The 24,733-nt window shown below is 51.5% G+C and overlaps 1 protein-coding gene across 4 annotated transcripts in view; it reads right to left on the bottom strand.

Moving 5' to 3' along the window:
* Positions 1-24,733, bottom strand: part of TSC22D3 (TSC22 domain family member 3) — a 58,842-nt gene that overhangs the window by 3,161 nt on the left and 30,948 nt on the right. The window contains exon 1 of one of the 4 annotated variants that reach the window (XM_060002936.1): positions 274-646. The exons of the other annotated variants lie outside the window; for them this stretch is intronic. Coding sequence (XP_059858919.1) covers positions 274-395 — 122 coding nt within the window. The 5' untranslated portion in view covers positions 396-646. Of the gene's footprint in view, positions 1-273; positions 647-24,733 lie in introns of those variants that run through there. 4 annotated transcript variants of the gene reach the window in all.

The following is a 24,733-nucleotide window of genomic DNA, read 5'->3' as shown; positions in this document are numbered from 1 at the left end:
TAGCCCCCCTGCCCAGCCCAGGCCCACTGCCCCTCTGCCTCCGCCCCCGGCTGCAGCAGCTCGTTCTTACGGTGCAGCGGCCGCAGGGACGCTCCGACGGCGGATCCCAGCGCGGCGGTGACCCCCCCCTTCCCTGCGTCCCCTACCCCCGCCCCTTCCCAGGATGCTGCACCGCGGGGAACGGGGACCGGCGGCGCACGGCTCGCTCGGAGATCCCGCTCTCAGCCCAGCCCCCGCCGGCGCCCGGGCTTGGGAGCTGTGGCCAGGGGTTACCTGTTATCCAGCTTAACGGAAACCACATCCCCTCCAAGCAGGGAAGAGAAGAAGGAGATGTTGAAATTGTGCAGCTGGTAGACCGCCACCTCCATGGGGGTCTGATACATTTCGGTATTCATGGCTCGGGCTGCCGGGGAGCTCTGGCCGGGCTGCGGGCTGCGGGCTGCGGGCTGGGCTGGGCGGGCTGGGCAGCCGCTGGCTGCTGGCGCGCTGGACGGGGCTGGGCTCTGCGCGTCGGGCCCTGGGGCTACGAGGGGGGCGAAGGCTGCCGAGCGAACCCAAAGCCGGTCGGGCGTTCCAGAGTTGAAGGGAAGTGACTCGAGGGGTGTCACCTGGTGTGTCAAAAACTCCACGGCCGCCAGTCCAACCCAGACTCGGAGATATTTCGGCTCCTTCTTCTTTATATAGGAGGAGCCGGCTGCGTCACATGGCGTCAGCGGCATGCAAATGAGTCCTGTACCGGGCTTTGTGGCTCAGTTAAACCACATCCCCTCCCTGAACCTTAGTCTGGGACTGTAAACAGTTCAGCACTTTCTTGTGCCAACTGGCAACTCCAAAGAGGGCTCTGGAGATTGGTAAAAACCAAATGGAACTGATTTCTTAGAGAAATGAGAAGTACAAATGCCATTACAGGAGGTAGGAAGCCTTCAGTAGAGGGCGGCGCTGGTTTTAAAAGCTCTTCTTCGGATGTCCGCCAGCATACCTCCCGTGTCTTTGCAGTGCTGTCACAGGCCGCCCTCCCTGGACACCCGCCCTCACCATCAGGACCCTCACTCCTTCCTGGTGCCTGCCTTCTCAGCCTCTCTCCTGCACACAGACTTTGTCAGTTGCATGTCCCCTCACCCAGCCAGCTTGTCCACTGGCTTGCCCCCATCCGCAGCATCTATCCACTCACCTCCTCCTACGGATGTACCTGTCCGTGTACTGACACATGCACAGATCTGTGACATGCACGGACTAGCTAATCTGTACATGCCAGTGTGCATGTATGGAGGAGAGCATGAGTGTCCAGGAACTCAGATGAGTGGGGGAACATGTACAAGGGGGCAGCTGGGGGCCAGGTGGGTGACAGAGGAGGTGGGGAGGAGACAGTAGGGGAGTGGGCACTGCAGTGACCGCAAGATGCCAGCCCTTTTCTCTTTGGTCTCAACACCCTATTCAACATCATCCAGGATCTCATGTTCCTATTTTTAAAAACAAGATTTTGTTACTGTCCTATGAACAGCAAATGACAGCAAAACTACAAACCAAGGCTAAATATAAACCATCCCAGGAGAACACCCGCCCTGTGATTGGTCCAGCCACACACGGGGTTACAGGGTACTTCACAGACAAACAGATTCCAAATCACAGGGAAAATGAGGTGACTGTTGCCTACTAAGAGTTACACATGTTACCATCAAAATATATTTTCATTCTTTTAAGCGTCAAGCTTAAAAAAAAAAAAAGCCATCAGAGGTTTGAGGTCCTTTTATCCTGCTCTTTCCTAAGTGCGGCCACCTGGTGGTCTGAAGCAGAATTGCAGCCAGATGGAGCAACCTAGACCAAACAAGGGACAGGTGATGCAACTGGGAGTATTATTTACACCAACTCAGGGCCGTAAGAAGAACATTGGGTTTCACCACACATACAATAGTTTGGATGAAGTTAGGGCCAGTACCCATGAATCAGTTGGTGATTCAGGCTATGGTCCAAAGAAATACCCTAGTGCAATCAAGCTATTGGAAAAGTACTGGGGCCTCTTATCAGCAAAGAAGGTAATTATTATTTGCTTCAGGATATTTCACCTAACCAGGTACCTGGCACAGACACCCTGGCCAAGGCCCCAGTTAAGCCCAGTCTGAAGGCCTTAGTTTTCTTCAGGCTGCCCGTGCAGTCATGCCACCGAACAGCCAACATTTTTCACTATGACGTGGAGCTCCCATTGGATCCCACCAGTGGTAATACGTGCACAAGGGCCATTCTATTTGCAAAGGACCGACAAAGAGATCTACCCAAGCAAACCTACTGCATGCACTAGCCCAGGATGGTGATTTCCTTCACCCCAGTTTAGCTGGGAGACAATCCCAATCTCAGGATATCATGTTATCTTCAGGTCACAAACTCCCTGAACAAGGTGTTCATGCTAAGCTGCGTGTGGTAGACAGAACAAAGTACATACCACATTTATAGGTCATCAAGAACATTATTTGAGCAAAAATAAAAAAAAACCTTCTTAAATCCGGAGCTTAGCGGATACTGGAATTCCCTGATATATTAATCTGCCCTCTGTGTCACATAGAGCTTTCTTGGTCCAGGAAGAGTCTGAGTTGACCTTTCATTGGCTTGTAAATCTTTCCTCAACTCACTATTGCTACCTACCCCAAGACTCCAAGGGAGATGATGAAAAGAAAGAAAGAGAGATAAATAAGCCGGGTCGGCAGGGAAAAAACACCACCAGGAAAACAGGGCATGGGACCGAAGAAAAACCAGCTCCTTCAATGGGGACTCCCTTATATGGAGACAGAGGCACAGAAATCCAGGTAGTTTGGGGAGGGGAAAAAAAACAACAGATGAAGTTTGCTAGCAAGGCTGTGTTTGAATTGTACATTAATTATACTTCAATTAGAAATAAGCTCGGCTTGAGACCCGCTGACAATAACAGCTACCATTAACTGAGCAACAGCTGTGGGCCAGGCACTGTGTTGGCTGAGTCACAAACCCTGTGGTGTAGGTGCTGTCACCATCATTTAACAGATGAAGAAACCGAGGGTCTGAGAGGCTACCTTGCCCAAGGCGGTGGCACAGCTAATAAATTATAGAGCTGGGACTCCAGCTCAGGTCTTCCTGAGTAGAGACCAAGTTTGTTCTTACTACACTTACTAGTGGGGGCAGGGAGTAGGTTTGTTGAATGAGTGAGTCAAGGAAGTTGGGGGACGGGTTGGAGGTGCCAGGAAAGTGGTGTAGAGGAAGAAAAGGTGAGGGGCAGGGAAAGTACTCCTAGGACTCCAGCAACATGGGGGACCAGAAGAATATACAAAATGTCCAAATGAGCTTCATAACAGGGCTTTGCTCACCTGCATTATTTCAAAAGGCAGCCACTGCAGTCCTTAAAGAAAGCCCTCTCTGCCTAGGAAATAGAAACTATGAAGCCAACTAGCTGGCTCCCAGAATGGACTCCACAGCATCCCAAATTAGGTATGGAGTCTCATGACAATAATCACAGTCCAGTCAATTTCCAGTTTGTAACTGGCACCCTTAATTAACTCTTTCTCCCCCCTATACCTGCTGTGTCCAGCTTTTAGGAGAATTAAACCAACAAGAAAACAAGCTAATTTCAGGGATTTCATTTCAGAAAAACAACTTTGAAAGGATGTCCCAGGTTCAGCCCACACTCAGCCAATCTCTCAGTCCCCTCTGCACCTCTAGTTTACCAACCAATAGTGAGAAGAGCTCACCCTGAGGGCTTATGATTCTCAGTTCGCAAATAATGGCTGGATCCCTGGATCGCAGGCTTTGCTAAAGGGAGACCACCAACCTAAATGTCTCTGTAGGAAGATTTTCAAACAGCAGGGGTAGGGGAGACAGGGGCAGATAGGAGGGGGAGAGGGAGAAGTTGGAGGAACCCAAAAGGCTTTCTGTGTAACCCTCGGCACACCGGAAAATTCCTCTGCCCAGAATAGCTGAGCCAAATGTTGCAGTGAGTGGAAGCTTGTGCTGTATAGGGTAACTGTGATCTGATCTAACTTTTCTGAGTAAAGTGCTGATCTATGAGGCTCTCAGCGTCCTTGTGTCTCTGGAGGTGGGCCTCAGGCAGGAAACAGTGGCCTAAGGATTCAACAGCATAGCAACTCCAACATGTGTGTTTCCAAATTTCCTTTCTTCCATCCTGTGAGTTACATGGTAGGCTGGACCCAGAGCCACCGTGGTCACAGCGCCCAGCTGATGAGCCAGGTCCTTTGCTGGCTCTCGGTTCTAGGCCTACAGCTATGGGATTCTGTGATTAAACAGACACAGCTGACCCTCCCTCTCTCAGGGTGACTTTCTAGGTGGAGGGTGGCATGAGGAGGATGGGGTCAACTCCCACCGTTTCAGGTGGCCCTGGAAGCCAACTTGTTCCCTTTGAAGTGGAAGAAGGGTCTCAACATCGTCACCGTTCTGTTCCACTTCAAAAGCCAGACTCTCTAGGACAAGAGTCCTTCCTATTTCGGGTTCCCATGGCGCAGGAAGGCGGAGACTGGGCAGTCTGGGCCTCATAACCTGTGGGCAGGATCTCAGCACGCTGCCGAGGGGTGGGAGGCAGACTCAGGGTGGGTGCGGTAGGTAGGGGGTGGTGAGAAGGGGGAACATCTCACTTCCCTTTTTGTCACACTCAAAGCATTGTGTACCACGCAGCCCAAAGGAAACTCTTTATAGGCAAGTCTTCCTTATTTTCTACAGGGAATGTTCCACCCCCAAGGCTCGGCAATGTTGGCGGCGAAACACAGGGTCTTGCGGCAGGAGAAGCGGGAAAAGACACGATGCGAGAGGTGCGGGACAAGCCACCAAGCAAACGCTGCGTTAGGAGCTGGACAAGGAAATCAAAAAGGATGCTGAGCACCAGAGTGTTAGCACAGTTGACAGGGAGGCTGCAAAACAACCCTCCCCATTTACCCCTCCACGGCGGCCCCCTTCTGCCTGAAGCTCTGTCTACGTCTAGTTACTGACTTGTCCCTTTTTCTGAAGAGGCTGGGGGAATAAGGAGGCTGAAGTGCCATCATTTAATTTGTGCTGGCTCCACTCTTCTCTCTTCCCCTTGGTTCCACTCCAGTGTGGGAGACTATAGACAGGAAGGATGCTGCCACTTAATCTTTACTTTGGCCTCATGGAAAATCCCCAAAGTCCAGAAGGAGGGAAGCAAGAAGGAAAGGCGGAGACAGACAAAGTGCCTTGTCCTCTGTGGGTCACGTGAACTGCCCTGCATGGCCAGGGCCCAGAACGTCGACTTTGGGGGGCAGGAAAACAGGGAGGAGGATGCGCACGCAGATGCAGAAGGCAGTGGTGGGCGGCAGGGAGCCCACGAGGAATCGTGGTGGAGAGGGACACTGTCTTGGAAAAGTGGCTCTAGCAACTGATTTGGGCCAAACCCTGGCACTGAATGATGGCAGGAGCAATGAATTGTGCCTTTCAGCTCCCTCCCCAGACAGGATCCAATGTGAGCTTCACAAACAATCTCCCAGTGACACGAGGGATGACAGGCAGAACCAAACCCCATTTGGACAAGGCACTCCACTCCACTCACCCTCGTTCAAAGAAGTCAAAAAGGGCTCTTGTCAAATCACCTTTGTTACCCCAACTTTGGTGGCTAACTATGGGGGGTAGGCAGTCTCTCCTGGCATCTCAGCAAGACTGGAAGTACTGGCAACGTTATCCAGGAATGAATGCAATTTAGCTCAGTGGATCTTAAATTTCATGAACCTTGTATCAATATTTATGCTTGTCTCCCTTCTCTTTTTGCCTTGCAGCTGGGAAAATTTACGTCCATCATTTTTCTAAGCTCTCTTCTCATTTTCCACCATCCCCATTACCCATCTACAAGTATGAAACAGATATTCCTGAAAAAAGAGAATGTCAAATTAACCTCGGTAAATGGAATCCCCTCCTCCACCCAACACTAGTTGCCATCATCATTCAATACAATTCAATTCAACTCAATTCAAAGTTGATCGACTGCCTATTCAAAGTACAAGGCACATTTCAGGGAAATTAAAAACAAACAAACAAACTGGTAGTGCAGGTTAACAACTGTGCTTCCTTCCAGAATATCCTGGGCCTCTGGTGAACTCTGAAGTCTACCTACTGGTTAGATCTCAGTGAAATGTTTACTTCAGGAAAAAGCCTAGGGCTTGGGGGTGCTCAGGAGGGTAGCCTGGGGTTTGGGAAGGCCACACCACCGCCATCACCCCTGGCATCACTTCAGTCCTCAGAATCGGGCCCGCCTTTTTTCTCCCCACCCTGTCGTTTGGTCCATGCCCATCTAGATGGGGATTAACATAGCAGCCACAAAACTTGGAATTTCTGTGGGACCCAAGGCTCCTCTGACATGGTGGCCAACAGTGTCAGGGTCCCTCACTCTGATTCCCTTCCTTTGTAAACCAGGGGAACAAAGCACAGGTCCTTAAGGGTCTCTGAGTTGCCAGCCCCTTCCTTCTGAGAAGGGGGTCTATGTTTAGCACGGGGAGGGGGTCACCTCTGTCAACCTCCTCGTGGTCTTATCCTTGTTCTATAGTGCCCTCCCAGACCAGCGAGCATCTTCACGTGGGCAAATAAACTCCCTCATCACGGCCCACCTTCTGGGAATCCTGGCCCTCGACAGCCTTCTCAGGGGCTGGGAAAGGAAGCAGCAAGAACATGGCTACTCTCCGTGTTTGTTTGTCTGCACCAGCCCTCCACCAGCTTCTCCGGGCCAGGGAGACACTGGCAGGGCCTCTCCCCAGTCCTTTTGCTTTATGGAGCAGTCCCAAGAGCCGAAATTCCAAGCCTTTTTTTTTTTTCTGGCAGTTGCCGGGGTTACTCTGAGTGGTATGTGAAGGACTTGGGACTATTGGCAATGCTTGGAAGACGAGAACCAGGAGAATCTTGCTGGGGACGCTGAGCCAGCAGACAAGGGGCCTGTGAAGAGGCCAGGGGCTCTGAGGTGCAGCACCTGACTCCCCTGTGGGCCCCGCTATAGAATGGGTGACCTCTGAAGTGGTCCAGGTTCCCTGGGGAACAAAACGACGGTAATAACGCCGGCCTCTTCAGGCGCGGGGGCTCCTGGGCCACGATGGGTGAGCATTATGAGTCTCCCAAGGCTCTCACATTGTACGCCCGAGGCCCTTGTTTAACTCACAGCGGAGCTATTCACCGTGGGCTCACTTGAGGTAGCTCCTTGATCCTCTGTTGTGCGACTCTGTGACTTGTGAGGAAAGGCTCTGTAATTGCAAAGGGCCTCTGGCTCTCCAGCCGCCTCCCCCCTCCCTTGGGTTTCCCGGATGGAAAGAAGGCAGCCCAGCTGAGGTGGGGGGCGGTGGCAGGAAGGGGCAGGGGACACACTAGTCAGGAGAAGAGAAAGAAAGGACAGAAACAAGGCAAGCTTCTCCCTGGGGGCACCCCACCCAGCCCCAGCCATGGGAACAGAGCCAGGCAGCTCAAAGGCATGCGGGGAGGGGTTAAGGAAGGCCTCCTGCCCGGTTTGAGAATTGCTGACAAGGAATACACACACCTTATCAGGAAGAAAGGGCGGCACACAAGCGCACACACACACATACACACACACACACACACACACACGTTTATGCAAACACCCGTTCAGCCTTTGACAAAGTCTAATTCACAGAGCTAGGCACGCAGAGGGCATCATTCCATCTCTGTCTCTCTCACCTGATGCCAGCTTCGTGACCCCCAAAGGGGTAGTAAAGCAATAGGACATGCAAAGTGGCAAGGCAGGACGCTGTAGACCCAGTCAGAGTGTTACAAGCCGTGGCCTCTGCTCTCTCTGACATCCAGAGCTGGCTGCGTGCTGTGCAGGGGTTATAGGTGACAGGCTCTTGGGGGAAGCTTGGAGTGGAAGTTAGGTGGGCATAGGGGGAACCAGCTTGACGCTTCACACTGTACACCGGGCACAGGAAGTGCTGGTGCCGCCAGGTCCACAGTTTTCAAAGATGTCAATCACACATTCAAATGAAAGAGAAATAAAAACAAGCACCATTTGTGTACAATCAATCATGTGAATGCCTAGGAAATGATTCCCATAGGCTCCTCACGAGGACAGCTCTAAAGAGAGCCAGTCCTGGCATAGATGTCACATGTGACTGACGACCTGAGAAGTGTGATTTGAACGGCACTGAGAAAAATTCCTCTCAGTCCAAGCTGTTTGCCTGACCGGACTACTGCAGTGCCTACAAACGTCACCCTCGGAGTCATACCTTTGAGTTATAATGGAATTCTTTACACTTTGAGGAATTAGGAAAGTTTTTTCTTCCAGTGCAAAAGCCCTGGGAGAGTACCACATTCTGCCACTATCAGCTATAAATACTTAAATAGGGATAAACTAAAGTTCTGTAATACTTTCAACACAGTAGTCAGTGGTGGATCAGCATCAGAAGATGATTAAACACACAGCAGGTACAACTTGCTGGTGGGCTGTGGAGGGAAAGAAATGGGTCCAGGTGAGGAGAGTATGGATATCCTGGGCTCCAGCCCTAGAAAATCTAGTAGAATACATCTGTGGCTTGAGAAGGGTACTTTCAGGAGATGAGGATGCAGCTCTTCTGGCCCCAGTCCATGGAACTGCTTTTGGGAACCACTGGCCTACAGGTGAGAGCCAAGACAGGATCTACCCGAAGACTCCCCAGAGTGCCACGACCACCACGACCCACTCTGTGTGACACACGATGATGGGGCTCAGCATATTCTGAGCCTAACATCTGTTCAGTCATCTCCTTCCCTGTCATGTCTGGCTACCTCTTTCCCTCTCACTCCTGAAAACTTGATCAGAACGTGAATGAGAGCTGCTCATTAGAAAGAGCTGCGTTAGAAAGATAACGCAAACTTGCTCTGATTTATAAATCAACCTTTGGCAAATTTGGCTTCTCTGTTAATGAGGAACAGATTGCTTCTAAGACACTTCACAGCTGTCTGTGGGAACTCTTGGCCTGGGAGGTTGGAGGCGTGGGGGGCAGGTATCACAGGGCGGGAAGGGAGAAGAACCTGGAGAGAGGGAGAGAACGGAGAGGGGCTGATTTTTCTCCAACAGCACAGTCTGGTCAGTTAAGCTGCCCTATCCCCCTTCAACAAAAGCCAGCTCTCCTCCAGCCCTGTGGCTCTCCCTGCCTGGTCAAACGTGGATCCATTCCGAGGTTGGCTGGAGGGCTGTGACTCATTCCCCCCTCAGGAGCTTGCTGGGGCTGACTACAAAGACTTGCCAGGATCTCTGCAAACGTGCCCATCCCGTCCCTGAGCCAAGCCTTGCGCTCCCCTGCCCCTACCATCCGCATCCCATCCCATGGCTTGCAAGCGCCTCCGGGGCAAGTAGGGTACCCCTGCGGCTTACTGACTCCCCTCTCCCAAGGGAACTCACTGCTCTCTGTGGTACGCATCCGGCCTGTGTTTCAGTATTTTATTTTATTTTTATGTTTAATTTACACTGCCTGCTAGGTTTGGGGCTTAAATAAACAAAGGCTATGTTTCCCCCAAGGCCTGGACTTCCCGGTTGCCTGTCAGCAATAGAGTAACCCTTTTAACCTCTTTTCTTGCCCCTTGAGACACGCAGTGTTGGGGGTGGGATTGGAAGAGAAAGATACTTTGGGTCAAAAGCCTGGAAATTCTTAGTGCCAGCCTAAAATACCACCCCCTCGCTCTTCTCCACATGAATGTTAAGCCCCGAAGCTGCCTTAGCAAGTACAGACTTCCTTCAAAGGCCACTGCAAGACTGTAAGGGTTAAGGCACAAAAACGGAAAATTCAAAGTATTTGCATTGATTATTTGAAAAATCTACTTACAGATGTCTTTGTACCACTGAGCAAAGACAGAAGGGCCCAGGTCTTGGTGGGTGGAGCCTTGGCAGTGAGCAGCCTTAAAGGCCTATAGACTGAGCAGAGCTCGGTGGGCCTGCCTGGGAAAGGCTTCCTGCCAAAGCTCATACACCTTAAAAAATAAGAGGAACACTGGCCCCTGTGTCCTAGGATAGAGCTCTAACAGCAAAGTAACAAATCCTGGTCAACAGTTCTGACATCCTGTTATTTGCTAAAACTAATAATACTGTGGCGTTTGTTGACAGAGTTGCAGAAGAGCTAAAGTAAACATGGAAACTGAGGAAAGGCCAAGTATAGACAGTTACTAGCTCAGCAGTTGAGAAAAGGGAGTTTCACAGACACTCCTTGGACATCTGGGGGCAGTGGGGCCTGAACACAGTTCGGAGGCAACCCAGAGGCATCTGTCTTGTCACCAGGTGATTTCTCTCTAACAATAGGCTACTGCAATAATGGGCTTGGCCCATGGAGCTGAGTCCTCAGACAGAGAGTAATGACAAGACGAATTGAGAGGGACTCTCCTAGTGCGTATGCCAGGGTAGGTGCCCCCTGAGAAACGCAGCTCTGGCACCCATTCTAAATGAACTAGGTCAAGTGGGAAGAAAATACGTCAGAAGGCCAGAGTTCCTTTTCTACCTTACCACCAGGCCCCCAGAACTGCTTAGAAGGCTTCTAAACCCCCTATGCTGCTAGCTCCTCGTTCATGAAATGGGAATGATGCCCCCCTGCCCCACATAAACAACACACAAGGTGTATATGTTTATGGACTCCCCAAAGTCTGGAAATGGAGATAACATTGTATAGTTTTTGCAGACTGATGATGTCCTTGACAACATGTATATATGTGCCTATGTTTCCAGACATGGTGGATATCCTATAGGCGGCATAGCTGAGTTCTTCAGGTAGTAAAAAGGGCCATGTGAATGCGATATGTGCCGTGATGAGTAAGGGCCCTGGTCCTCAAATGCTGTTGGCAAAATGGCTCACCAAACGAGCAGTCCTATCAATGCTGTTTCAAAGTCCAGCATTTCTAACTTCCTGTCCAGTTCCAGTTTGTTGTTTCCATGATTTCACAAGTTATGGATACTGCCTATGGGGAGGGGCATAGTTTGAGGGACTGATGTTCAGATGGAATCAACATTCAAAATTTAGTGTCTTGACAGGCGGAGGTGAAGCAGGCGGTGGACGAGATGTTTCCCGAAGGTGCCGGGCCCTACATGGATCTGGACGAGGCAGGAGGCAGCACAGGGCTCCTGATGGACTTGGCAGCCAATGAAAAGGCAGTTCATGCAGACTTTTTTAATGATTCTGAAAATCTCTTTGATGATGATGATATCCAGTGAGGTGTGTCCGGCGGTGTGTTTGCTCAAGTTTTGCCACGCGGTGGTGTGGTGGATCTCCTCAAAGGACAATTTCAGATGGTTCCAGAGAACTTGTGGAAATCACTTAAAATTAGGAGATGGTTAACCAAGAAAGAGAAGATGGTTTTAACCATCTGGATGAGGCCTGTTAATCTCTGAATGTGGCCAACTTTTGTCCTTAACTTCAATTAAAAAAAGTGATGTTATTAAAAAAAAAAAATTTGCGTCTTGAAGGTCTTAGCAATCATTCCCTCACAGAGGACTTGTAACTTGCATAAAGTTTTGGCCTTGAGAGCTTCTCCAATGGCACAGTCAGTAATTAGCAGGACCATTGGACTGAAGGCACAGCGAGATAAGATCATGACCACTGGAAGTGGACAGTGCAAATGGTCTCAAGTGAGCAGTGACTGGCTTTCTAGACTAGAATACAAGCTCTTCGAGGGCAGGGGCTTATCTTATTCATCACGGCACCCCCAGAGTCTAGACTAGTGCCTGGCACACAGTCTCAATGCCATAAACATGTGCTTAATAAGTAAAGAGAAGGTTTAGATAAGTATTAGAACTTGGCTAATGGCCTCCACAGGGAAGAACTACAGGCAAATTCATGAATTTGCCTCCTGTTAACATGTTAATTTGGGGACAATCATTGTACAAGAGCAACTCTGCAGTTAAAAACACGGAAGACTGGTGAAAATCAAACATACTTGGAAAACCCAACCCAAACACAATTTAATTGAGTAAGTGGCCACTAATGACCTGGAACCAAAGCCCGACCTCTTCAATAAAAGGGATAATTCACCCGTGTGTGTGCTCCTGGTTCTGCACTAATGCTGGGACTTTGCTCAGTTCCCATCTTTAGCTGGAGGGGCTGGGTCAGTTGGGAACAGGGCACCCACAGGGAGCAGTAGAGGGTGATGAAGCCCAGGAGGAGGGCAGCCAAGTCTCAGCTGGCAGTAACATCAAAGAGGGATTTCAGGCTAGCAAGCCTGATTCTGAGCAAGTGACAGCCACATAACTGGAACGATGTGGCGGGGGTGGGTTGCAGATAAAAAATCCATCCTGACTAAAAATACCCTGATGACCATCAACATAAAGGAAATTCTCACCATTAATGTCATCCTTGGGTTTGAATCTTGAGGGTCCCTGTTAAAATGAAAGGTCTTTCTCAGAAGGGGAACTATTTAGTTTTTCTCCGGGAAGGAACATGATGACCTGCTCACTGTGGTCCGAATAGTTGGGGGGCTTCTGGGAGAAGTGACCCAGGCTGACTAAGTATATAGACTAGGGGGGTACTGCCTGGGGTGGGCCATACAATGGGTCGTGGCTAACTGGTGGCCTTAGGCTTTCAGGGGACAGGCAAATGTGCCCAAATATTCCTGGACTCACTGTAAAGAAACCAAACTGCCTGAGTGGGCAGCTTTGAGTAGCAGAGTTTATGACAAAGGAGATTGTTTTCTCCTGCTCTTCTTGGTAAACACAAGCAAACTGTTCTGAAGAGGCCGCGAGGAGCAGTAATATATATATGTCCAAGCCCGACTCGGGGTATCTATCTTCAGTGCTTTCCCGTCCGGGGAATCTTGTTTGTATATGCTCATCAAAGCATTTTCCCTGGAAATCTCCTCCTCAAGTCCTACTGACTCACTGATAAGTTGGCATAGGTGAGAAATGGAAGGCTCTGTGACTGATAAGGGGTTGATGGGTTCTCCTTCCCCCTGGTAATTTCTTTTTACCAAGAGCCTCCTGTTGACCCAAAGGAATGTGTCCAGTGGGGGAAATGCCAGGCAGGAGGTCAGGTTGCTGGGGGGAGCTTTCTTTGGCCATCTTCCACCAGTCTCTGTTGGCAGTTGCCTTCTCTGCCTGTGTAGCAGGCGACTCTGGCGGCAGACACAGTACTCACACCAGAGCTGGCCAGGGCAGCCCTTGCCCCTCAGCACCCCTCTTTCTTGCCCTTGTAAAACTGGCAAAACCTCAGCCCCAGAACCCCACTCTAGCTTGACCAGGTGATGGCCAACTGCTTGATACCAGGCAGAGCTGGGCCGATGGAGGGAGGCAGGGGGGTAGGGCTGGGCAGGTTCTCCCACCCCCGTGGCTCTGTTGTGAGGTGCTGACAGCTGAGAGAGGACCTGAAACCAGTTAGCCTGGGGCTCCCAGCCAGCAGTGTATTTTCATCTTGTTTTGACTGGGACTGTCCTCCTCTGTGTAAACACGTCCATGTCAAGGGGAAGAAAATGTAGAACAGCTTAAAATAGGTGGGTGGAATGCATCCCACCCATGAATCACCAGCTCAGGGAATGCCCTGCAGGTAGGCCTTGCTTTAAGCAAACCTGACATATGAAAACCTTAATTCAACAAGAGGGTAGCGATGCACCGCTATTAGGTCTTGACCTATCACTGAGAGATCTCAAAGCCACATCTGGTCCAAATAATAACTTCAGTAGCTCCCATGTACTGATTACTTAGCAGACACTGTGCTAAGAGTATATTCATTAGCCTTTTGAACGTTGTCAAGAGTTATGGATAACTGATAGTAGGAATTGGGTATTGTATTATCATTAAGCCCATTTTGTGGATGAGGAAACTGAGGCCCAGACAGGTTAAGTGACTTGCCTAGAGTTACCTGGCTCATAGTGGCAGAGGAGAGATGTGAACCTCTGGGGTGTGATTCTAAAGCTCCAGGCTGTCTCTAGCTGGGCATTTAGCTTTGTCTTGAGATTTCTAGGCAGGGTTGCATTCTTGGCATGAATGTCCATTCGTGCTGAGCCCCCTTCATCACAGTTTGCAGGGGAATGATTAACAGGCCTTTATCAGGGTTAGGGTGGGGGAGCCCCCCAGGTGGGGGATGGTTCTTGCCACTGACTAAAGGATTCCCATAAGGGGGGCCCCCCTAGCATGCCAGGATCGGACAGATCTGCATTTCATTTCAGGCCTGGCAGACTGTTTAAGGGCAACTGCTTGACCAGACACAGGGAAGGTCCCTCCTAATTGCAAGTAAGTACAAACTACTCGACACCAGGCTGGGGTAGGGACAAAAAGACTCAGTATAATCCAGTATAAGGAAAGACCAAATGTAAACATGTATTTTGAAAAAAAATGTCACCAATCACAATGTTGGTGCAGGGCTGGCCCCCAGGCTAAACTGTGAAGTAGGAGTGTGTCTTCAGAACCTTCCTGCTTCATTTTTGGGTACCTTCCTCCTGCCTGTCCCTGCAGGTGACCTGTGCCCTCCTGCTGCCTAGGGTTCCATGGGGCCCCTCACTACTGTTTGCAGCTGCCTGTCTTCCCTAGCAATGCCCCCTTTAAGGGGGACTCTTAGTCTCCCTCCCCCAAATCATAAGGACCCAGCCCATCCTAAAGGACAAATCAGGAGATGTGTTTGTGTAAGTGATAAGTAGTAGCTTAACAGGTTTTCCCCAGATCATGGGGCTCTAACCCTTAGATTTCAGTCAGTGGTACAATTTTAGGCATGGGCGGGGGGTGTGGAGGTGGGCAGAGAACAAGCTGGGTGGGGGCAACAGTGGGAGTGGGGGAGACTGCTCGTCAGTGACCTTCAAATCTTGCCAAGTAGGCCATGTGCTCCTGTCAAGTCTGGGTCTGCATGGAGGGATAAGCGCTCCACCCTTACACTCATGCTGTATTGTTTCCAGAGCATGGTAGACAGGGCACTGGGATAATAGTCAGGAGACAGGAGTCTGGCCTGGTTTTGCCTCTGGCTACTGGAACAACCTTGGAAAAGTCTCATAACCACTCTGAGTCCCAGTTTCCCCTAAATGTAAAATGAGAGGATCAAGGCTGCGAATTTATAGTTATGTGGGGGCTTATTTGATGAATGATACCCCCATTTAGACTGGGAGCTCCATGAAGCCATATACCAAGGGCCTATAACAGTGTATGGCACATAGTAAGTGCTCAACGAATGGAATAATTGAATGAAGGAAGGAAGGAAGGAATGGCAAAAGTGACTTCTAAGGTTGCTGCCAGTTCCAGCAGTCACAGCCTTGATGTCCTCAGATGCAGCTCTTTACAGCTGTGCCTCTGAGTGGAGAGGCCCAGGCCAAAGGCTGGGTTAGGCCTTCAGGCCCTTGCCCTCAGGACCAGAAGGTACAGGGGCAGCCTGCACTGCAGAGGGGCAGGCTCTGGGACCGAAAGCAGTAGGCAAGAGCTTCTGGGAGGCCCAGGAGGCTTGCAGGATGCTGGATGGGGTGGGGGTGTGGTAAGGAATGTAGAAAGGGAAGGGACGGTCAGGAGAAGTCAGGAGAGTAACTTTTACACAGTTTTCTGTAAAACGGGAAGCTGAGATAAGAGAGACTTGATGGGTGTCTGGGCTGAGGTAGGAAAAGTGCCGAGTTGCATGGTGACTCAAGGTCAGGAGCTGGAATGGGGCCCAGAGCTCTCAAGCCTCTGCTCACCCCCTTGGGACTGGCCTCTGGCTCCAGGCCAGCTCCCTCAATAGCTCCCCTCCCCCACTCAGCCGTCCACAATTCCAGCTTCTTACGCCAACCTGCTTCCCTGTCCAGCTGATGCCTTGGCTGCCCCCTCCCCCTCCCCCACTGAGACGTGAAGTCCTCCCCCAACCTCCCTCCGAGACTCCGGTGCAGTCACCCATTAGACCTCTAGAAGCAGACTTGCCCACCCCCCTTCTCAGCATCGCCCGCATTCAGACTCTGACGCAACTCCTCACCTTCTTACGCAAAAGGCTGCCTCCCTCCCCTGCCCTCCCTTCCTGGCCTGCCCCCCTGCCCTCCCCTCCCCCACCCCACTCCGTGGCCAGGGCACTCTCCTAGGAATACTCCCAGACAATATTCTAAGGCGCTGAGATATTCTCGCGTGTCCCCACTCTTTCCTCTAGCACCCTTTCACGTTTCAACAGGAGCCACAGTTTCAATCCAGGAAAATGAATCTTTAAGAGTGAAATTTCAGGTATTAGTGAGTGGAGAGAGAGAGATTTATGGGGCAGGGGTCTTTCCCAGAATTCCTGATATAACGCTGTGGAGGTGGTTACCTCCATAGTCTGGATGCTCGTTAGACCAATTCTGTCTTTTGCTGCCCTGGGATTTGGGAGATCAAAGTTCTGGTCCCATCTCTGCCATTAAAACTGTCTGTGTGACCTTGGGTAAGTCATGTAATCTCACTGAGTCTCGGTTTCTTTATCTGTCAAATGGGAGTAATTACCCTTGCCCTACCCACCTCGACAGGGGTGTTTTGAAAATTAAAGGAGATGTGTGTGTGTGGTGTGTGTGTGTGTGTGTGTGCGTGTGTGTGTGTGTGTGTGTGTGTGTGTGTGTGTGTGTGTGTGTGAGAGAGAGAGAGAGAGATAGAGAGAGAGAGAGAGACCACTAACTGCAAGGCCCGGGACAAATATCAGGGATTACTCATTCAGGTTACTTGTACAGCCCTTTTTACAAAAATGCCAGTGTGCCTTTGGCCTGCCCCCTTCCTCTGTTTCTCCTCGAGGGCTTGGGCCTTAGCCAAATCTGGTCTCCTGTGTAACTCTGCCCAGCTTTGAGAACATCTCCCGCCCCTCCCCCAACCCCTCACCACCCATCCTGTCGCCCTCAGGCCTTCCTTCACCATCCAAGGGCCTCTTGCCACACTCTCTCCCTCTCTCGCAGCCCAGGGCCCAGGGCCATCCGTGTGCGCCGAGTGACCCTGCTCTCCCAGCCCTGACCTCAGCCCATCCCCATAAATGCTTTGAAGAGGAAGGACTCTGGGGCAGGGGTAATGACTGAACTTGATGATTTGCTACAGAGGCTGAGCACAACGCAGAACACCCAGCATGCGCTCCAGAAACACATCATTGTTTGGTTGCGTGTGCTGAGGGAGACCTGGGGGTGGAGTCTGCTTTGGGGCTCCTGACATCGCACCAGATAGGCAACTGCTCCACCTCTAGATCCGCCAGGCCCCGCCCGCCTGGTCTTCCCACCCATCTTTCCCTTCACCTCTCAACCCAGAGAATGTGCTGGGCTCTTTCATCTCCAGGACCTGCATGCTAGAATGTGATTTGGGGCTTCCCTGGCCTAGCGCCACTGAGTTTCTCTGGTGACCCCACCTTTCCCCCAGGGACAAGAGGCTGAGAGCAGTCTGGGGCACCCTCTGAATTTGCCAGCATAAGCAATCAGCTCTCTCTGAAGGCCGTACCCAGGAATCTTCTCACCTGAGGAAACCTGGGTTTCCCTCTTCAGAATTAGGGGCTCCTGGGATTTTCCTAGGGGCTGGAGAACGATGCTTACCACAGTTCAGCATGGATCTAATAGCTCTGCTCCTATATTAGGTTGACAGCAGTCCCCTTGGCTGGAATGTCTCTTGGTCTGGCAAATACTAGAGAGGGTTTCTTCTAAATGGCGGGGGCAAAGCCCTTACTTTTATCCTTCAGGGCTTCGTTTCAACCTCCCCTCCCCAAAGGAGGAAATTAGAAGCAAAAGGTGACCTTGCTAGGCCTTGGCAGGGAACTGGTGACAGGGCGGCAACACAAGGCCTTATTTTGTTGGCCCCTGCCACCTGTCTCCCTCCCTCTGCCTGCTGTTGGGGCCCCATGTTGGCAGGCAGGTGGAGAGGAGGTGGAACTCTCTGGAGAGGCCACCTGGGAAAGCTGGTCTCATAATGAGAACCTCAGTCACCTGGAATTGGTTTTTCTTCACTCCATTTTTTCCCCTAAGAGGCTAACAATTCCAATCAGGGATTTGTTTAAGAGCATCCAATGAATGGGGCAAAGGTCACACAAGAGTACTGGGCTCTGAATCAGGAGAGAGACCAACTTTTGCTCCTGGCCCTGCCGTGACGTTGTTCTGTGACCGCAAGCTGGTTGAATTCCCTCTCAGGCCCTCAGTTTCCCCACCTGTCCAGACTCTATCTCTGGTCCTGGGCAGGGATCAGCGATGTATAAAATCCAAGGGTGTCAAATACTTAGTGATGGACCCCTGAACCCTCTGTCCTCTGTGGAAGAAGCCTGCCAATTTGAAAGCGTTTCCATTCCCCAAACCCCACTTGGAGCTTACCCTTTGGTGAGTCCACTGTAGCAGTCACCACCCTTAACATCTGGTCCAGGACCCACTCAAGACCTCTGTGCCAGGCGGTGGCTCCTTAACTGGCATGCCCTCCAACCAAGGCCCCCCTCACTGAACATGCATCCATGTCCCTCCCTTCCAATCTCTCCTTTGAGATGACCTCGCCCTGCCTCTTCCTCCCAATTCTCCTTGCTCTCCTTTCCCCCCAGCTCACTATTGCTCTGGGAAAACCATCCTTCTTTTCTCCTGGCAAATATGTCAGATACACACTGGCTGGCTTCCTCCTTAAATGGGCAATTCTCCCCTTTGGCCTACTTGGCATTGTCTGACCTCTTTTTGTTGTGTTTTGCCTTCCCACATATTCAGAGAGATGGAAGGAACCTTGAGGATCAACTAGTTCCAACCCCTCCTTTTATAGGCGAGGAAACAAATTTGAATACAGCAAATGACTTGCCCAGGGTCACACAGCCAGGCAGGGGCAAAGCCAAAACTCCATCCAGGTCTACCTGATTCTGGGGCTTCTGCTCCTTTACTCTGCTCCCTTACCCTTCAGGTAAGGCCTTAGCCCACCAGCTGCCATTCCCCTCTTTCTCCAAATGCACCTATTGCCCATGTCACACCGCTGAGCACTGATTCTATTCCCTAATTGTTTCCCATGTGTGTATCTAGGTTTCCCAACGAGAAAGTAGTCTACGAGGGCGGGAGCTAACTCATTCCTCCCACTTGAATGAGGCACAAAAAGGGGAAGTGAGCCGCCTAAGGTCATGCAGCTCTTCAGTGGTAGAACTGGGAACCAGATCTAGGTCTCTGAGTCTCCACTTGGGGCCTCTTCCCACTATACCACGATGTGGTGCACCTCTCTTTTTATCCCATTTTTCCCATTCTGTACTGTACTGGGATGTTTCATTCTTGCTTCTTCTTTATATTCTTATCCTCCTTCTTAACTTCTGCATTTCTCACAAATCTGCTGGATTTTAGAGCTGGAAGGGACCTCGGGGATCATTAGTTTCACCTATCACTGCACAGATGAGGAAACTGAGACCAGGAGAGGGGAAGTCATCTGCTCGAAATCAGAGAGCTAATTAGTAGCCCAGCTGGGAGCCAAGTCCAAGTCACCAACTCTTAGTTCAGTGCTCTTTCAACCACCCTCTTCCTGTCTGCACTCTTTGCCAAGAGTCCTTCTTGTTTGGAAATCCCCCCTCCTCTGCCCTCCAGGTCCTGCAAGATCTGAGAGTGCTTGGGCCCAGGGTCATAGAGCATCATTGGGGAAAGGTAGAAGGAGCAGAGGCCTGGAACTGCCCATATCCTCCCACTTCCCACCCTGGAAGGCCCCAGCCTGGCCTTGCCGAGAGTGGTGACTACCAAGTATGTGTTGAGATAAAGCAATAGCCTCTCGGATTCTCAGTTCATGGCCTAGACGGTGGCGTCAAAGCCCGAGCCGGCTGCAAAATGAGGTCAGTTCACTGTCCTCCCAATGGAAAAATCTTGTAAAATCAATAGCACTTATAACGTCAACAGACCCGGAGACCTTTCCTGTTTATTTTTTCCTTCTTTCTCACCCACCCTGCTGTGAAGGCACAGACAACACAGGAATCTGGCCAGCGAAGCTGCAAAGGCCAGACCATAGCTCCCAGAGCCCCTGAACCGAATGGGGAGGGGTGGGTGCACATCAAGGTATGAGTGACTTGTGAAGACCCCGGCCGAGGCCCTCCTGGCTAACCCTCGGGCAATGCTAATCAGATCCTAGGCCCTCCTTGGTAACTGGCACCTGGTTGGGAATAATCAGAAGCTGTCCGGAGCTCCAGTAGTGATTCTGGAAGCTCGGCCCTACCCGAGCTTTGCCACACTGGGCCTTCACTAAGGAAGAGAATAACTAGAAAGCCAATTAGACAACACCATGGGGCCTTCCTGCACTGGGAAGTGTCTGAGGCCCTCAGACTGGAGTGGATGTTGGCCCTTTTCCCAGACATCCTTCCCCCAGCCCCAGTGGGTGTATACTACCTTCCCTCCATGCACACAGAGAGTGGCTGCCCTCATGCTGTTATTTGCATGGTCACAAACAGGCTTCTTCCTCCTGCCCCGAAACTGGTCCTGAAACCAGACCACAGAGCCTGAGCCTGACATTTCTTCTATTAAATGCTGTCCTTTATATGAAAGTACTGTGAATTTATTCCAACCTGGATTCATTTCACAAATATTTACTGAGCGCCTACTCTGTATCAGACACTGGTAGCTTCTATCAACTGTGTTTTGTGCAGTTGAAGACTGCTGTACCTCACGAGTTCCAAACGAGCATGTAGGGTCAGATGAAGCTCGGGGGTCAGCTGCGAAGGCAGGTCCTGAGAGTAAGCGTGTACCATAGTGTGGGTCTCTGCACATCGGGGATACTGAGGCATGGGCACCTAGGGTGGTGAGCTGGGAGATGCCACTTCTACACAGACTCCTAGGACCAGGGACAAACCTCGCATACCAGAGAAGTTGTCCTGGGTAGCCGCAAGAGGCAGAGGTGAGGACAATCACAGGGCCTTCCATGGCTAAGGGACAGCTGTGCGCTCCACCCTCAGTCCTTGCCTGTTGACCTCGCAAGCAAGGCAAAGGACAGGACATTTTGGAAGGAGCGGTGCTCTCTTTTCTGATATGTCCCCCGGGCCCCTGAGTTTGGTTCCCTTGCTGGTCAAGAGGTATCCAAGGCATTTAAAGGCAACTAGGTATTTCTTCAGGGGACAGTGTTCCTGGTTAAACACCCACCCCCACCTCCCAAGTGCATGAACTTGACTTTGCAGCTCATCTTCTCCTAGGCAAGGTCTTGGTCCTGGGCCTGGTCCCCCAACCCTGCCCTCTGGGCGATCTTGCTAAAGGATGCCAAGGGAGTTGGTGGCAGGGGCTGGGAGCAGAGCCCAGGTTTCCTGGATCCTGGCCTGGCACTCTTGCCACCAGATCCCACTGCCTCTCCCTCTCTTCTCTTGCCCTTTGTGCTCTGTCTGCACCGTCTGGAGGCACGTGCCCTGCACCCCACTAGCTTTCACTGCATGAGATATTTCTGTCCGACACCAGTCAGCAGTTCAACCATATGGGGCATGGGGAGTCTGGCTGTCTGCTGCCCGTGGGGCCAGGCCCAGGTGGGGGAGGGGGAGGGCGGGTCGCTCTGCTGGTCTGGGATCCACAGAGCTGCAGCCCTAATGCAGTCATTTTTTTTCCAGGGGCCCTAGGTGGGGCCCCTAAGCTTAGCATCCCAGGGCTAGGGCTAGGTCACCGTGGGTCCCCACTCCCAGGGCTGTTGCTACGATACTGGGTTCTACAAGTGCTGAGTGGCACTGCCGGGGCCGGATGCAAACGGCATGCAGCAGGGTCTAGCTGTGAGCCAGTTGGCCAGCTGACATTTCAGGGTCCAAAGAGCTTGTGTGTACTGGACAAGCTGTTTATTGTGGTCTTGGCACTGCCCGGCCCTTCAGACAGCAACAAATGCTCCCAAACTGGGAAAGGAGAGGAAATAAGGAGACAGCCGTAGCCAAAGAAGACCTGGAATCTCTTTCCTCACACCATTTGCTCCCTGCAGCTGACATGGTGCTGGTGCCAACCATCGGAAGTGCCCCTGTGAGGGTACCGGAGGGGGCAAGCCCCACAAACCTCCATTCGTGAAGACCTACATTGCAAATCATGTACATGCCCACATCAGCATCCTTCCGACTGCCCAGCTCTCAGAGGCCACTGCTGAGGGAAGGTTGAGCAGTCAGAAAACACTAGGAATGAGAAATCTTGATGTCACAAAGTTTAAACACGCAGAAGAACTGGTACCCCAAGGCTGAAGGTTCTTCACACACACACACACACACACACACACACACACACACACGGAAACACACACATGCGCGCGCGCGCACACACACACACACACACACACACACCATCTTCAGAGAGATAATTATCAACAGGCCATGATAGAAATGGTCATTTCGAGTCTTAGCCTGGTTTTTTAAGTTACACTCAGGGTTGACAACATGCTGGGGAACGTGCAGCAAGGGCATGTGTATTAGAGCATAGGGTGGGTGGACAGATGAGACATAGGAGACCCCAAATGAGGGAAGCTGAGAAGCCAGAGTCCAGAGAAGTTGTAGGAAAGGTAGAGTTTCCCAGAAGACATTTGGCCCTATCCACGCCTGCGAGTCTAGTCTGGCCTATGGCCTGAGGAGAAGGCTTACTTGGGAGGGACGGAATCAGGGATAAGCGGTTGAACTCGGCCTCAGGCTCTTGACCTCCATACCTTGTTCCACCCAAGATTGTGGCTGCCAGGGCTGGACAAATGGAACTGCCAGAGTGCCTTCTGAGTGTCTTGGTCAGGTCCTCCAGTTTGTCTATGGTTTAGCACATAGTCAGTCTTATCAGCTCAGCTGTGCATGATAGATGCCTCCAATACACACACACACACACACACACACACACACACACACACACACACACACACACACACACGGTAGCAGTAATGAACACCAGCAGTTAACATTCATTGAGTGCCTACTTTGCACCAAACATAGTTCAAAGCACTTCATATACAGTACGTATTTTATCTCAATTAACCCTCCCCAGTTTACAGAAGGGGAATCTGAGGTCCAGAGAGACGAAATAACTTAAAGTCCCACCAGGTAGAGTGGCTGAATAGGGATTCAGTAGAGGTCTGGCTGACTGCAAAGCCTGTGCTCATTAAACTACAGGGCCCTTGTGACTAAGCATATGAATGTGCCCATTTATACAAAAAGCCTCAGGGAAGGAAGGAAGAGAGGGGTAAAAGGGAAGATTGGAGAGCTGGGCCTTGGAGAAGAACCACAATGGTGGAGGAGATGGTGGGCCATGGTGTGAAAGAGGGAAGATGGGCAGCAGAACGCCCACCAGATGCCAGAAGCTAAGATTATCTAAGTTTGCAACCTCACACCTCTTGGGAACCCCCAAGGCCCCCCATCATGGTGCTTACCCTCACACCAGTACTCACTCAGTAAAACTGCTAAGGAGCAACCTTGGGGAATACACACAGACCAAGTTGCTGCCTCCCTCTTGGTAAGACCCAAGCTTTAAAGTGGTTTCCTCAGAGGCCAGGTCACCAGACATTACTTAAGCCCCCAGCACGTGGCAGGCACTAGGGGGATAGAGACAAACCCAACAGGCACCCTGCCCTTGAGATGTGGCAGGCTGGCAGAGGAGATGTTAGATTGGCCTTGAGCCACCCCCAGGGGTTAACTGGGGCTAACGGTGCGGGCTGTGCACAGTCAGGGAACAGAACGAAGCCCCTGGGTCTCCCCAGAGACAGGGCTGCTGCCTTTAGCTCCACTCACAGAGCTAGGCAGCCCAGCTGGCACCATTCTCCACTGGGTTGCTTCTACAAACGTAGCTCGGAGCAGCCTTTCAGGGCTGTGCCGGGACACTTTAGCTGACACACAGGGAGCCTGAAATGGGTGAGGGCTGGGAGAAGTGGTGAAGCCACAGGAGGATACCCTTGCCCTCTCGTTCTTTAGCTTCTGCCAGTGGGCCTCCCACCTCCAGCAAGGGGAGAACACTCTTCTTCAGAGCTCTCCCCCACCAGCCCATCGTCTCCTCCCTTCCTGGGAAGCCCAAGGCTTAGAGAAATGAGTCCAAGTAATTAACTAATTAATGAATATGGATGGGAAAGTTGCTGAGGTTGCTGGAAAACACCCTGTTGCAGCCAACACACACAGCCCAGCCAGGCACCCGCCTCCCAGCATGGGTGAGAAGGAAGCTCCGAGCGACTACTCGACTGTATCTCCCCAAGGCTCCAGCTGCATCAGAAGCACCCGCCACCCAGCAACCCCTCGCCCGATGCCAGGAGACCTGCCTCTGGACGGCACATCCCCTTGCAATGACAGCCACCACCACCCCACTCCAGCTGGGGCTACGATCTGCTCAGTTACTCGGCATCAAGGGTACTCTCTGTGGTCCAAGGAAGTCCGCCTGTGCGCTCTCCCAATGCAAAGTGCAAGGCTGCAGGAGATGGATGGATGGAGATAGGAGAAGGGGAGAGAAAAGCAGAAGGAGCAACCAAGAGGCACACACAGCTGGCAGGAGCCCATCTCCAGCTGTTGGGCGGGCTGTTTCCTTTGATAAAGCACTTGGCAGTACTCCCAGTTCTGTAGTTTCTGGCCTGTGAAAGCACACCCGGAGCACAAGCCTGCCTGTGGGAGGACTTCAGCCTTGCTTTGTTTTCTTTCTTTCTTTCATTTTTTTAAGCTTTAGAAGATGCCCCTCCCCTTCCAAGGAACCTCATCCCTCCCCCACACCTGGACAAAGTGAAGTTGTACCAACAGGTGATGTGGGCTGGGCTGCCAGCTGGTCGTCATAGAAAGTCAGTGCCACAGAGGCATAGGGGTGTGCAGTGAGGCCTAGGCCTGTGTGTGTGTGTATGTGTGTGTGTGTGTGTGTGTATGTGTGAGAGAGCGAGAGAGAGCAAGAGCGAGAGCGAGAGCGAGAGAGAGAGAGAGAGAGAGAGAGAGAGAGAGAGAGAGAGAGAGTCTGTGTTTGTCTGAGAGGCTCTGCTTGTTTGTTGTGGCTGACACTGCCT

This window comes from Delphinus delphis, chromosome X (genome assembly GCF_949987515.2).
Source record: "Delphinus delphis chromosome X, mDelDel1.2, whole genome shotgun sequence".
Taxonomy (NCBI): domain Eukaryota; kingdom Metazoa; phylum Chordata; class Mammalia; order Artiodactyla; family Delphinidae; genus Delphinus; species Delphinus delphis.
The sequence above is the reverse complement of the archived record's forward strand: the minus strand, read 5'-3'. Positions and strand labels throughout refer to the sequence as shown.